Source organism: Podospora pseudocomata, chromosome 4 (assembly GCF_035222375.1).
Source record: "Podospora pseudocomata strain CBS 415.72m chromosome 4, whole genome shotgun sequence".
Lineage (NCBI taxonomy): Eukaryota > Fungi > Ascomycota > Sordariomycetes > Sordariales > Podosporaceae > Podospora > Podospora pseudocomata.
This window is the reverse complement of record NC_085888.1, coordinates 1,856,775-1,870,366: the sequence shown is the minus strand read 5'-3', so window position 1 is coordinate 1,870,366 and position 13,592 is coordinate 1,856,775. Positions and strand designations below refer to the sequence as shown.

At 53.7% G+C, this 13,592-nt stretch overlaps 5 protein-coding genes across 5 annotated transcripts; 2 read left to right on the top strand and 3 right to left on the bottom strand.

Annotated features, from left to right (window-relative positions):
- Positions 1–25: 25 nt before the first annotated feature.
- On the bottom strand, positions 26–4,052 carry HUL5 (ubiquitin-protein ligase (E3); the record flags this gene model as incomplete). The annotated part of the gene is made up of 2 exons (XM_062890376.1): positions 2,790–4,052; positions 26–2,733 (listed from the first exon to the last, which is right to left on the bottom strand). The coding sequence occupies exons 1-2, from the start codon at positions 3,466–3,468 to the stop codon at positions 26–28; spliced, it is 3,387 nt and encodes a 1,128-aa protein (XP_062743545.1). The 5' UTR covers positions 3,469–4,052.
- A 602-nt stretch (positions 4,053–4,654) lies between these two features.
- PAB1 (Protein phosphatase PP2A regulatory subunit B) lies at positions 4,655–8,659 on the top strand. Its single transcript, XM_062890377.1, has 2 exons — positions 4,655–7,584; positions 7,646–8,659. Exons 1-2 carry the CDS (start codon positions 5,309–5,311, stop codon positions 7,782–7,784), a joined length of 2,415 nt encoding a protein of 804 aa, XP_062743544.1. The 5' UTR covers positions 4,655–5,308; the 3' UTR covers positions 7,785–8,659.
- Positions 8,660–9,060: 401 nt separating this feature from the next.
- QC762_409245 (uncharacterized protein) lies at positions 9,061–9,471 on the bottom strand (the record flags this gene model as incomplete). The annotated part of the gene is made up of 1 exon (XM_062890378.1): positions 9,061–9,471. The coding sequence occupies one exon, from the start codon at positions 9,469–9,471 to the stop codon at positions 9,061–9,063; it is 411 nt and encodes a 136-aa protein (XP_062743543.1).
- A 343-nt stretch (positions 9,472–9,814) lies between these two features.
- On the bottom strand, positions 9,815–11,203 carry QC762_409250 (uncharacterized protein). The gene is made up of 2 exons (XM_062890379.1): positions 10,981–11,203; positions 9,815–10,911 (listed from the first exon to the last, which is right to left on the bottom strand). The coding sequence occupies exons 1-2, from the start codon at positions 11,068–11,070 to the stop codon at positions 10,039–10,041; spliced, it is 963 nt and encodes a 320-aa protein (XP_062743542.1). The 5' UTR covers positions 11,071–11,203; the 3' UTR covers positions 9,815–10,038.
- A 137-nt stretch (positions 11,204–11,340) lies between these two features.
- Positions 11,341–13,367, top strand: BFR2 (rRNA-processing protein bfr2). Its single transcript, XM_062890380.1, has 2 exons — positions 11,341–11,631; positions 11,692–13,367. The coding sequence occupies exons 1-2, from the start codon at positions 11,369–11,371 to the stop codon at positions 13,319–13,321; spliced, it is 1,893 nt and encodes a 630-aa protein (XP_062743541.1). The 5' UTR covers positions 11,341–11,368; the 3' UTR covers positions 13,322–13,367.
- Positions 13,368–13,592: the final 225 nt, after the last annotated feature.

Genomic DNA, 13,592 nt, shown 5'->3' with positions numbered 1-13,592 from the left:
CGTCCTTCCCCATCGCTCAACTCAATCAACTCAAATCAAACCCCGCCCCACTCTTCACCGCATACAACAACTTCTCCCTCAACACCCCCTTCCGACTATACCTCGGCAGCTTCAACAAATTGATACACGTACTCGCGCTCGGCAGCCTGTCCTCATCCTGCCCCCCATACCCAATCGTGAACCTTGGAAAAAGCTGGCTGAACCCCAGCAACGGCGCCCTCGGCGTGCTCGTCACATACTGCAGCACCTCCCTCCTCTCCTCGTCCCCAAACTCCTCCATTACCTCCCAGAACAGCTTCACCGTCTCGTGCTCCTGCCCGTCGTCCCCAATCTGGTAAGGCCCGCTGTACACCGTGTTCCTCCTCAAATCATCCACATCGATCGCTCCGCTGTCCCCGCCCACCAGCCGCTGAAGCTCGTTCTGGTTGAACATGCTCAGCCACCCCGGCTCAATCACCATCTTGAGACCCTTGAGGAAAGCCTGCGTCTGCGCAAAAGGTTGCAGGGCGAGTTTGTACTTGGCCAGCTGGACAATGTACTTTAACCTGTTCCCCTTCGTGACGGGAATGTTATTGCCGTTGGGGCAGAGCGGTCGAGAGACAATATTGGGCTGCTTATCCTCTGGCGTTGAAATGTCGACATCCAGGGCAAAGTTCAAGCCCATGTCGTCCACCTGGTCTTCGTTGTTCTTCAAGAACAGCAATCCCCGGTAGAGCTCTTCGTCCAGCTCTCTCAGATCATTCAGGCTGGCTTGTTTGGTATCCGCTGTCGTCCACTTGAGCAGGAAGAAACCGGCAAAAACGACATTGATGAGGATCCCCTCATACATACATTTTCCAATGAGCCGTCCGGCGAATTCATACTGTCTGAGCAACTTGGTCCTGGTCTCGGACTCGCTGAGACCACGCTTCCTCGCCAAAGCCAACCACTGCTCGACTATCAGAGGGTTTGGGTAGTATGCGTTCTTGCTGTTGGCGACGAACAAGCTGGTGTCGGACAGCATCTCGGCAATCACACTTGTCAAGAACTCCTTCGTCACTCCGCCCCCGTCAATCCCCGCCTCCTGCATCCCCCATTGATCCAGAAATGTAATCTGCACCGGCTCCTTGATTGCCTCTTCCAGCGGGTACAGACTTCCCTGCGCATCCCGGAACAAGCTCCCTCGCCTGATCAGGGCTTGGTGCCTCGCCAACGAGTTCCTGGTGGGATCAGCCTCCAGCATCATCATGCGCCAGCTGTCCGGGTCCGCATGGCCACTTCTCCTCCGCAGCTTGTCAAGAGTGATAAACTGCCGAAAGATCATCACCCGCTGGTCAAACGGAACCACAAACGGAAGATTCTTCAGAACCTCCAGTTTCGGTGCCACCTTGGCCCGGGCCTGTTCCCTCGCGGCTAGCTTCTGTCGCGCCTCAAGCAGCGCTTGTCGACCCACAGTCCGATGTGGTCCATGCCGCCAATCCCGTTCCTCTGGCTCATGCTCCTCCTCCTCACCCATCCCCTCATCTTCCTCCCCCTCAGCATGCCCAAGCGCCCTCTGCCGCTCCGCCTCCACCACGACCGCCTCCTTGAACCCAGCCATATCAAACTTCTCCGTCATCAACCAGTGGTCCTTGGGCAGAAAGGGTCTCCGAGAATCCCGCTCGTACAACCCCCTCATAGCCGCCAGGACCAACCCCCTCACCTTATCCAAACCCACCCCCGCCGTCACCACAAACATCGACGGCCTACTCAGGCCCCTCAAATTCCTCGACGAAGCCCACGAAGCCAACAACTCAGCCATGTTGTAATAAAGCACAAACCCCAAGTGCTTCAGAAACAACGTCAGCTTCTTGACACTCTCCATGTCCAAGCCACTCGACCTCGTCCTCGGCAAATCCTCCCCAGCCGTTCCATTCCCCGGCTTGTCACCCTCCAGTATCGCAAAGAAGTCGGCATCATCCGTCACCTTGAGCACAAACACATAAAGCTCCAAAAACAGCAAAATCGTCCTCCACTGCTGATGCCACGAGTCATTTTCCTCATGCAGATTCGATGTCTGCGGCGCCGACTTGAGAATCCCCAACGCGGCTTCCGACTCGGACGCGATGCTTCTAAACACCGCCGTCCGCCTCATCACCTGCCACAAATATTCCAACGCAGGCATCCTACCCGTCCTTGTCGGAACATTCGAGTAAAACAGACGCATGCGAATTTCTTCGCCCGCGTTGGGGAAGCAGGATAGCAATGTCAGGACATAGCCAGCATAGGGACTAGCATCGCCGAGTGAGCTTGACTCGTGGCCCAGGGAAAATGGAGCAGAAGTCTCGAGCAGCCCAGTAATGGCCCTCGACGTTGTCAGCAAGGCCAGCTTACCCGAGATATACGCCGGCAGGGTCCCCTGAGCCACGTCATCCTCACCATCGAGCCCAGCATCGGCAACCGATTCCGCTGCAAGCTGAATCTGGTCTGAAAGGACGGATAAAAGGGAGCAGAGGACGTCGAGGTAGCTGGCATGTACGTTTTGCTGTTGCTTTGCCTCTTGAAGTGCAATCAAGTGCGCCAAAAGCCATAGCAATCTAGCTCTGGGTACGTCTAACTGTGTAGCCTCAAACTTCTCAGAGGCGAGCGTATCCGAGAGGCGGTCTAGGTCGATATCGGCACAAAATAGGTAGAGGTTGTTCTCAAACATGTTCAAGTCTGGTGTTGCCAAGAAGTCAAAAGCAAAGGCATGATAGGCTTTGCTCAGGAATGTTTCTAGACGATTGTCAGTCAATCAGAATCGTGTTCTAAGAGAATGTGTAGCTTCTTACCTGGGAAGGTCCCCACTGATAGGGGTTTTGTGACCGCCTGGCTGAGCAGCGTAAACGGCTGCTGCAAGCTCGGGGCAAGGTTGCAGTAGTTAGCCATCACCCTGTAATATTGATCGAGAACATGCCCAATAGCTTGTGGTCGAAGGTCCATAACTTCCAGAAGTACGGAGAGCACAACGTGGATATCAGGGCCCAGATTTAATTCTTTCTGCAGTGCGCCTGTGAGCTTCCGAACAAGCCTGTCAAGTTGAAATCCTTCCGCTCCCTGGGACCGGAACAAATGGAAGCTCGAGTTGCAAAGATCGCGACAGAGCCACACCATTCGTCGACGGTCATGGTGGTTCTTACTTTGGAAGGACCTCAGCAGTAGGGGAAGTGCTTTGGCGGATCTCCTTTCGAGGTCGTTTTGGTCATGGTGGTACAGGTCGTCGATGGCGGCGCGATCTTGGGTCCTGAGATGTTGCCTAATCTGACTGCCCCGCCATACTCTCTGGATTCGCTCAGCAGCCCTGAGCTTCTCCTTTTCTCTCTGCCTCTTTTCGCGTTCGGCTGCCGCTCTTGATACGGTGGTGGAGGCACCTAGTGTTGCCGGAGCGGCCCATGGATTATGTGCTGTGTTTCCACTGAGGTTGACGTTACGACGTCTCCCGGTCGACTGACCGGTGAAGGTAGAAAACATGGTTGTTGATGTTGCCCGAGACGGGGAAGTCGAAGGAATGATGGGTGTATCGATCGGTTATTCAGCATAAAGGAGGGATGATGGGGTAGATGTCGGGCAACAGTCGTGGTGGGTTTGGTTTGTTGGAGAAAATTAGTAGATTAGATAACTGCTATGCCGCTTCTCACGTCTTGGGAGCTCGAAATAAGGGCAGGTGCAGCGAGAAGTATGTAGCGTTGGTGAATAGGGATGCCGCCCCAGAGCTTCGAGAACGTTCCCACTCCGACCTGGAAATGCCGTTAAGGCACCACTAGGAGGCGGTCCTTGAGCGCCGAGCTACACCGACCGGAGATAACTAAATAGGTAGGCTGTGGCTGCAGGATCGACCAGTGGGAACTGGAGGGGAGTCTCAGCCTCGGGCAGCCCAGAGGTCTTTGAAAATGATCAAGATTCAGGTACCTACTCAAGTGCAGCGGGGTTGAGTGAAGCCGGAGCGAGAGGTCCAAGCCGGAGCTGATGTCACTGCTTCCTAGCTGCTGCCCCCGGCAGGCCCTGGATTACTCATGCTGCATTCTCAGAGGGCAGGAGCGCTGCTGCAGTGTGCATCTGCAACAGCGACGGGACCCTGAAAACCCTGATCGGATTTTAACACCTTACCTAGATATGCACGGGCAAGGGAATGGAATATACTTCTACGGCGCACAGTATCTTGTAGCTTCTATTTTGCAGACACAGCATAACCTAGTTGCGCAAGACTGCCCTGCACAAGCCCCGAGCTGTCAAGCCATCAAAATGGAAGGTGGGGGATGAGGCGTCTACCTACGAAATGCTGATTGAAGAGCCCCACTGATAACGATAAGGCGACAAGCCCCGCCACTTCTGCGGGAAAGAAAGTTTGAAGTGAAGTTTGAAGTTTGAAGTTTTGCGCTAGCGGCGGTGTGCGGCGACCCGATATAGGGATACCTTAGATATACATATCCTATCCTCTTCAGAGACCGCATCCAGCGTTTCTGAGCCATAGGATGCTTAGTGGCTACCTTAAGTCAGTCATTGAGTTGCCTGCTGTCTATTGGCACCTTAGCATTGTTGACAGGCTGGCTGTCAGTTGCTGTCTTTGTTGGCAGGTGAATAGCTGGCAGGTGAAAGTGGCCTCTAAAAGCGGGGTGGCATTCGGTTAGGGCGATATTTGCGGTTTGTGGGCAGAAACCATGACCCCGAATTGGCAGAAAAAATCTGTCTCCGCAGGAGCCATCGAAGCCCTCTTTTCCCTTTCTTCATCAATCGATCAAAAACCTTTATCTCTGGATTCTTTCCACAACACCACCAGAAAAAGGAGCGAGACCAGTACGACACCACGTATGTTCTTGTCTACTTCTTTTCTGAGCCTCCCATAAAACAGCCAAAAAAAATTTGAAAAAACCAATAAAAGTAGCCCCTACGACACCACCACGACCCAAAACCAGACAGAAAAAAAATAGAAAAAAAAGAAAGCCCATCCTCTTCCGCCGCCCCGCCGACCATCCGACGACCGCGTCCGACTTCTCTCGCGACCTACTCGTCCACCTCCGCAGGAAAGGAACCATCTTCTTTGTCTACCGTCGCTACACTTTGCGTACGGTAACTTATTTGCAGGAACACCTCATTCCAAGCATCAGGTACGTTTTAGACTCGTGGACAAACGACTAACTTTCCCACACACTTTTGCCTCGAACTTTGAGACAGCAGAGGGCTGGAGTTAGAGTTTACTGCAGGCAGCAGTGTTGCCTACAAAAGCCCTCTGTTTCTTTCAAAGTGCGAGAGCCACCACATTGCCCTTCTTCTATCCATCTATCATCACGTTTGAACATTTTGGAACCTCGAGATGATCGTCCACCCACCACCACCATCGCCAGCGACCCCTCCGCTGGCACCCCCACCACCCAACACGCGAACAACAAATTCTCCACAAAGACACAGCTCCCACAGATCACTGACCGTGTCCACTCATCTTCTAGACCCAGCTATCATAATGGCCGCTCCCGTTGCCCCTGGCGCTGTCGACCAGCTTGCCGCTGATCTCGGCAACACTAGCCTCAACGGCGGTGAGAACCGCAATGCCCCCGCCATCGATACCAACGTGGCTGCTGGCCAGTTCCAGAACGAGGACCAGGAAGGCGCCGGCCCTACCCCCAACTCGGCCGCTCCTCACCCCCAGTCCTCGGCCTCCCTCTACGTCGGCGAGCTGGACCCGTCTGTGACTGAGGCCATGCTCTTCGAGCTCTTCTCCCAGATCGGCTCCGTTGCCTCGATTCGTGTTTGCCGCGACGCCGTCACTCGTCGCTCTCTCGGCTATGCCTATGTGAACTACAATGCCACTGCCGACGGCGAGAAGGCCCTCGAGGACCTCAACTACACTCTCATCAAGGGCCGCCCCTGCCGCATCATGTGGTCTCAGCGTGACCCTGCTCTGCGCAAGACTGGCCAGGGCAACGTCTTTATTAAGAACCTTGATGTCGCCATCGACAACAAGGCGCTTCACGACACCTTCGCTGCTTTCGGTAACATCCTGAGCTGCAAGGTCGCTCAGGACGAGAACGGCAACTCCAAGGGTTACGGTTTCGTTCACTACGAGACCGACGAGGCTGCCGCCAACGCCATCAAGCACGTCAACGGCATGCTTCTCAACGAGAAGAAGGTCTATGTCGGCTACCACATCCCCAAGAAGGATCGCCAGAGCAAGTTTGAGGAGATGAAGGCCAACTTCACCAACGTCTACGTCAAGAACATCCCCGCCGAGGTTACCGACGAGGAGTTCCGTGAGCTCTTCGCCAAGTACGGCGATGTCACCTCTTCCTCCCTTGCCCGCTCTGACGAAGGCAAGAGCCGTGGCTTTGGCTTTGTCAACTTCACTACTCACGAAGCTGCTTCCAAGGCTGTTGAGGAGCTCAACGGCAAGGATTTCCGTGGTCAGGAGCTGTATGTCGGCCGTGCCCAGAAGAAGCACGAGCGCGAGGAGGAGCTCCGCAGGTCTTATGAGGCTGCTCGCCAGGAGAAGGCTAACAAATACCAAGGCGTCAACCTCTACATCAAGAACCTCGGAGATGATGTTGATGATGACAAGCTCCGCCAGATGTTCTCCGAGTACGGCCCCATCACCTCGGCCAAGGTCATGCGCGACAGCGTAGTTGAGTCCGCCGCTGAGGATGAGAAGGACAAGGAGAACAAGAAGGAGGGCGAGGAGGAGAAGGAGGGCGAAACCGCCGAGAAGAAGGCCGAGACCAAGGAGAAGCGCAAGCTCGGCAAGAGCAAGGGCTTCGGTTTCGTCTGCTTCAGCAACCCCGACGATGCCACCAAGGCCGTCACCGAGATGAACCAGCGCATGATTGACAACAAGCCCCTCTACGTCGCTCTCGCTCAGCGCAAGGATGTTCGCAAGAGCCAGCTCGAGGCCAGCATCCAGGCCCGCAACCAGCTCCGCATGCAGCAGGCTGCCGCCCAGGCTGGTATTCCTCAGCAGTTTATGCAACAGCCAGTTTACTATGCTCCCGGTCAGCAGCCTGGCTTTATGCCCCCCGCCGGCGGCCGTGGCATGCCCTTCGCTCAGGGAGCTATGGGCATCCCTCCCCAGGGTGGTCGTCCCGGCCAGTACCCTCCCTATGCTGGTCAGCAGGGCGGCCGTGGCGGCATGCCTCCCCAGCAGATGCCCATCTACCCCATGGGTGCTTTCCCTCCCAACTTTGCCCAGCCCAATAACCCTCAGTTCCTTGCTGCCATGCAGCAGATCCAGGCTGCTGCTATCCAAGGTGGCCGTGGCGGTCCTGGCCCTCGTGGCGTGCAGGGCATGCCTCCTCAGATCCCCGGTGGCCCCGTCGCCGGCTTCCCTCCCAACGGCAGATCCCAGAACGGCATGGGCCGTGGTGCCGGTGGCAACCGCGGTGGCTTTGCCGGCGGGCGTGGCGGTGCTCCCTCCGCTGGTCCCGCCGATGTGAACATCGCCGCTGTTCTCCACACCCAACTCGCCGCTGCCGCTTCTCCTGCCCAGCAGAAGCAGATCCTCGGCGAGAGCCTCTTCCCCAAGATCCAGGCCATCCAGCCCGAGCTTGCTGGCAAGATCACCGGCATGCTCTTGGAGATGGAGAACCAGGAGCTCATCAACCTGTAAGCTCTTCCGCTTGTTTCTGTGTCATTGAAGAACACTGTGCTAACCTTTTGACTCTAGCATCGAGGATGAGGCTGCTCTCAACGCCAAGGTCGGCGAGGCCATGAACGTCTATGACGAGTACGTCAAGACTCAAGCCACTGGCGAGGCCAAGAGTGAGGAGCCCAAGGCCGAGGAGAAGGCCGAGGAGAAGGCTTAGATGCGGCGACACGAATACGAATGATTCGCACAGCAAGCCCGACTTTTTTCCTTTGGGAATGCGCTTTCTTATCTGTTTCCTTTCGGTTCTTCTCGGTCGATCTTGCGCAAGGGGGTCGGGAAAAGTTTTTGATACCAGCTTTAGCAGCGCAACATGATGTTCTTCTCGTCCAACGTGCCCGGTCGAGGAGGTTCGGCATCGGAAGGGATTTTTCTTTCGGGAGGTTATGAAACGAGGGCGCACAGCTAACGAGATGATTATCGTGGCATTTGCTATGGCATTGATACGTTATGGTCATGTAACTTGCGGTAGACTTGCTTATGATTTGGCTGGTGGGAGTTTTTTTAGTATGGGAGGGAGGGGAAGGAAGGAACATTTTTTTGTCCTTTTTCTCTTTTTTATGTTTGCAAAATGGCGCGGCCATCTTTGCAGACTATCACCACTACTACTCACTCACCAGCAACATCAACAACAACAACAACAACAACAACAACAAGGATGTGGGGCAGGGGGGACGGGATAATTGTGTTTTTATTTGTTTTTATATCATCAACCGACTCTCGGGACTGGCGTTCTACGGTTGTTTTTCCTGGGGTGGTTGGGAATTTTTCGGGAGCTGTTATGGGCTCGGATGACAAAGACAAAAATGGCATCACACAATCACCAAATACCCCCCTCTCGGTCGTTTCTTCTCTCTGTGTGTATCAGTGCGGTTCTCTGGTGATGGTGTGGAGGACTGGCTCTTGGTGGATGAGAAGGAAAAGTCAGTGTTCTGGAACTTATGTCAAGTATGAAGATAGGACAAGATTGTATTTTATGATGTTTGTGTTCTCGGGTGCTTGATGTGTTGTTGTTATTGGGTAGGGGATTGGTAGGGCATAGAGAGGTTTGTATCTGATGTTTATGGTGATGTATTGTGACACCACTCGGCGCCAGTGTCTGTCATGATTTTATCTTCCTAGATGTCTGTGATGGTGAGGCATTGATATCGGAAGCTAAAGTTGCACAACATGTGTGTCTCTGCCGTGCCACAACTTTGCATTTTCCACGACGAGACAGTCTTTCTACCTGGGGTAGAATAAGAAGGAAAGCTTTGACTCGGTAAACGGTGTGTGACGTGCCGTCTTCTTGCAATTTTTATTTTTTTTGAATAAACAGCGTGTCTACCAACCATCTTTGAAGACCTGTTTGCCTACCCTTTCAACCCATCACCTATCCTTCATCCATAACCAAGAACCCCGTCCTGTCAAATCACTTTGACCGTATCATGGATGTCTCACCCCAGCCCAAAAACCCCACTCCCGACCAGCGAAACTAGACAAAAGACATGAACCCAAAAGTGCACCACCGGTCCCCCCAGGACTTTCTCTTCGTTTTCCCTCTTCCCTTGTGCGAGGTTGAGCCGGGCAGAAGCCCGGTAGATAGGCCAGATGTGGTAACTCCCCAGTGACAGCGCCACAAGCGCAGACAAAGAGTCGAAGTTTGGTCGGAGGAGGAAGATGAGGGTGATTAGGTTGGTCGAGAGGAGGAGGCCGCCGTAGTTTCGGAGGATGAGGAGAGCTTGGGGGGATGCGGAGGGAAGTTGGGAATGGGGGAAGAACAAAAAGGAGAGGGAGGCGGGGGTTTCGGTCAGGAGGTGGAGGAGGAGGGGGAGTTTAAGGAGGGGAGTAGGGACAGGGGTTGTCATTGAGGAGGGGGGGGACTGACAAAGGTTAGTGAGGGGGGTGGAGTGGTGAAATGGAAAACATACAGTATCTCCTGGATTAGTGCTGCGGAAAAGTAGGCTTGTGGTGTTGGTGAGAAATGTGGAAGAAAAGCCGGTGGAAAGGTTGGTGTTTACTTTGGTGAGATTTAAGTGTGTTTTGCCAAGATATATATATATATATATATATGGGGAAATGGTTTGACAGGGGATGGGATAAAACTGGGGTTTTATGTAACGCATCCCCGAATATTGGATTGCTCGTTAAAAAAAAAATTAATGTGAGATGAGAGTAAGGAAAAGGATAAGGTGATCAGTGTCACCATCTTGTGGTACCTAGATTACCTTTTACAGAGTTGCTCGCAAGTCTCAAAAGGTGTCTCTGTACGTATCTTTGAGGTTTGAGGAGCCTGTTTCTTAGTTGTCTGGTAGAATAGATGAGGTTTTCGGTCTGGACATGACCCTCTCACATACACCAACCAATCTCACAGCGTCTGTCTCCTTTATCGGTCACTTATACAATATTATACACCCCTCATCCAGTCACATATCCTATACCCCCGCCCTCACGCTTTTCCTCCCATCACCTCGTCCCCCACCCAACCCAATCTTCTCCCCCAACCTTCTCGCAACATCCATAAACACCCCCGCCCTCTCCGACTCCGGCTCCGCCACCACCGTCGGCTTCCCTCTGCTCGCATCCTCCCCGATATTAGGATGGAGCGGTACATCCCCCAAAAACTCCATACCATAATCCTCACACATCTTCTTCACCCCCTCCGTCCCCCCAAACACAGGTGTCTTTGTGCTGCAACAGGGACAAGTAAACAAACTCATATTCTGCACCAACCCCAAAACAGGTACATCCACCTTTTCAAACATCTCCACCCCCTTCACAGCGTCCTTGACAGCCAGCGTGTGCGGCGTCGTGACGATAACCGCCCCCGATAGTGGTATCTGCTGCGTGATCGACAATTGAACATCACCCGTCCCAGGCGGCAGGTCAAGAACTAAAACATCCAACCCAGGCGACCAGTCCACGTCGTGTAGGAGTTGTTGTATAGCCTTTAGAAGCATGGGTCCTCGCCAGACGATGGGGGCGGATTCGGAGCCAATGAGGTACCCTATTGACATTGTCTTGACGCCGTAGTTGGTCAGGGGGATGAGCTGGTTTTTGGGGGTGAGGTTCGGGGGGGAGTTGAGGGAGAAGAGGGTTGGTACGGAGGGGCCGAAGAGGTCGGTGTCGAGGAGGCCGGTGCGGTGGCCTAGGCGGGTGAAGGCGAGGGAGAGGTTGGCTGCGATGGTGGATTTGCCTACGCCGCCTTTGGCGGAGGAGACGGCGATGATGTGGGCGACGGAGGGGATGGGGCGTTTGGCTGGGAGGCCGCGTTGGAAGCGGGGGATGGTGCCTTTTTGGGGGAGGCCCTGGGAGTTTGTTAGTGGGATGGTGAAGAGAGAGGGGAGAGATGTGATTTGGCTTGTGGGTTGACTTACAAGAGGGTTCTCATGGCTATGTTTTGGCGTGGTTGATGAGAAGAACCTCCTGGGGACCAACAGGGTCGAAGGCGGGAGTTTTGTTGGCATTGTCAAAGGGTTTTGGAAGTTATGTCGTTATCATGGCGGGTTCGACTGATGATTTTTGAAGAATTTTAAATAATAAGCCGCCAAAATTATGTCGTGATACCCATCATGTTGTTCTCATACGAATTTACCTACATCAACCAAATGCTCAAACCAAGAGCTCTCACCCCTGCACCTCTTCCCAGTGCGCGCACAGTAACCTCCACACAGTGACCCCACTCCCCTACATGCAGCAAATTCTGCCTTTTTCCACCGCCAAAATATCCTCGATCCGCTCTACCAAAAATTTACTTGCAAGTGGATGGTTTGCTTGCGCATTGCAGATTCAAGATCCCCAAAAGCTGCAACTTTTTCCCAGGTAGCAAGTAGTGTGCCTACCAATCAGCAAACAATGGCGCCAGTAGCAAAGAAAGTAAAGCCCTCGAAGCGGTTCGCGCAGTTCGACGAGAAGGTTATCGCAAGGGATTTCGACATTGAGAACGAGCCTCAATCCGAAGATGAGCGCAGTGGGAGCGACGAGTCGGAGGATGAGCTGGCGGGGACGGAGCACTATGTTGCTGTCGGGTATGTTAATTGGAAAGCGAGTGTTTGGCTGCGCAAATGCTGACGGTGGTTATGGAATAGCAAGAGCAAACTCCGCGAGAAAGAAGGCATCAAGCTTGGCCCTGAATACCGCGGCGCGCGGGTGAGTCGAGCGGCGCTGGAACAGAGTAGTGATGAGTATGATGATGAAGAGGATGAAGAGGATGAAGAGGAAGAAGAGTTTGACGATCCCTCCATGGCCGACCTCGAGCGCGATCAGAACTTTGACGACGACTTCGAGATTGATAGCGACAATGCGCTTGGCAAAAGTGATGAGGAAAGATTCAGGGACTATGTCTTCCGTGCTAGCTCTAAGCCTAAGTTAGAGAAGGCGAAGGCGAATGGGAAGGCGAAAGAGGAGTTGAAGACCAAGGGGAGGATTTCCAAAAGGCCGACGGCTGCTGATTTCATGACTTCTTCGGGTGAGGAGGATGAAGGCGAGGAAGAAGATGAGGACTCTGAGGAGGAAGATGAAGAGGAGGACTCTGAGGAATACGACTCGGTGGCGGATGGAAACGAGATGTTTGACTTGGAGGCGGGAGAGGGGTCTGACGACTCAGAGGAGGATAGCGAAGAGGGTGAGGAGGGCAGTGACGACGACGACGACGACCAAGACGACATCCGCAGGGCCCTCAAGAACGACAAAAAGTTCAACGAAGACCCCGACAGTTCCAAGCTTCGCGAAGCCCTCAAGGAAGACAAAAAGTCCATTGTCTCTGCCATGTCCCAGGCTGCCAAAGCAGACGCTGACAAGGGGATGGCCGTCCGCATCCAGCGCCGCGCCTTTGACTCCATCCTCAACCTCCGCATTCGCCTCCAAAAAGCTCTGGTTGCCTCCAACACCTTCAACGAGGTGGAAAACAACCAAGAAATCTCCAACAAGCCGTACCAAGCAGCCGAGGAGGCCGCTGTCAAGCTCTGGAATACAATCGATAGTGTCCGCACCAGCTTCCTGCCCGAACAGGCCCGTGCCAAGGTTGGCGAGAAGAGAAAGAGGGATACCATCGATGTCGACACTTCCAGCCAAGAGATATGGGAGAATATGCTTGCCACCGAGGAAGTCGCCCTTGCTCACAGGCGCAAGGTCCTAGAGAAGTGGTCCGAAAGAGTCAAGAAGAACACGACCACCGGCGCCGCAACCCGCAACCTCGTCAAGAACGAATCTCAAACTCTTCTTTCCGCCCTCGACAGTCAGCTTGTCTCCTCGGATCGTCTTGTCAAGCGCGCCCGTATCCCCCGCTCCTGCGCTCCTGCCCAAGCCGCCAAGAAGGTGGAAGAAGACGTCGAGATCTACGACGATGCCGACTTTTACCAATTGCTGCTCAAGGAGTTGGTTGACCAGCGCTCTGCGGACACTGGTGCTCCAGGAGAGTCGGTCACTACTGTGAGATGGGCTGCCTTGAAGGAGGCCAAGGTACGGAAGCAGGTGGATAGAAAGGCTAGCAAGGGGAGAAAGCTGCGGTATACAGTGCATGAGAAGCTCCAAAACTTCATGGCGCCCGAGGACAGGAGACAATGGGAAGAGCATGCTATTGATCGGTTGTTTGGGGCACTGTTTGGGCAAAAGCTTGCACTCAAGGAGGAGGATGACAAGGAAGAAGAGGAGGACGACGACGAGGAGATGGGTGGTGTTAGCCTTGAGGAGGCGGGGTTGAAGTTGTTTAGGAGCTGAGCAAACTTTAGAGTTATATAATGCGCGCTGGACAGAATGGAAGATATAATGGAGATGCCTTCTTGTGGATAAACTACATTGGTTCGTAAACTGTCTTTTTTCAAGCTGTGTTTGCTTTGGCTCACCTGTACTTTGCCTCAATCTGGAAATCTTTCTTTCTGCTGGAGCTGTCTCAGTCCGCCTCTTTAAACAGCCACAGTTTTATGCCGTACTTTTCAGGATAATTCTTGAGACAGGAGACTTTTGCCTGTCCATGATAGTGCGAGCACCG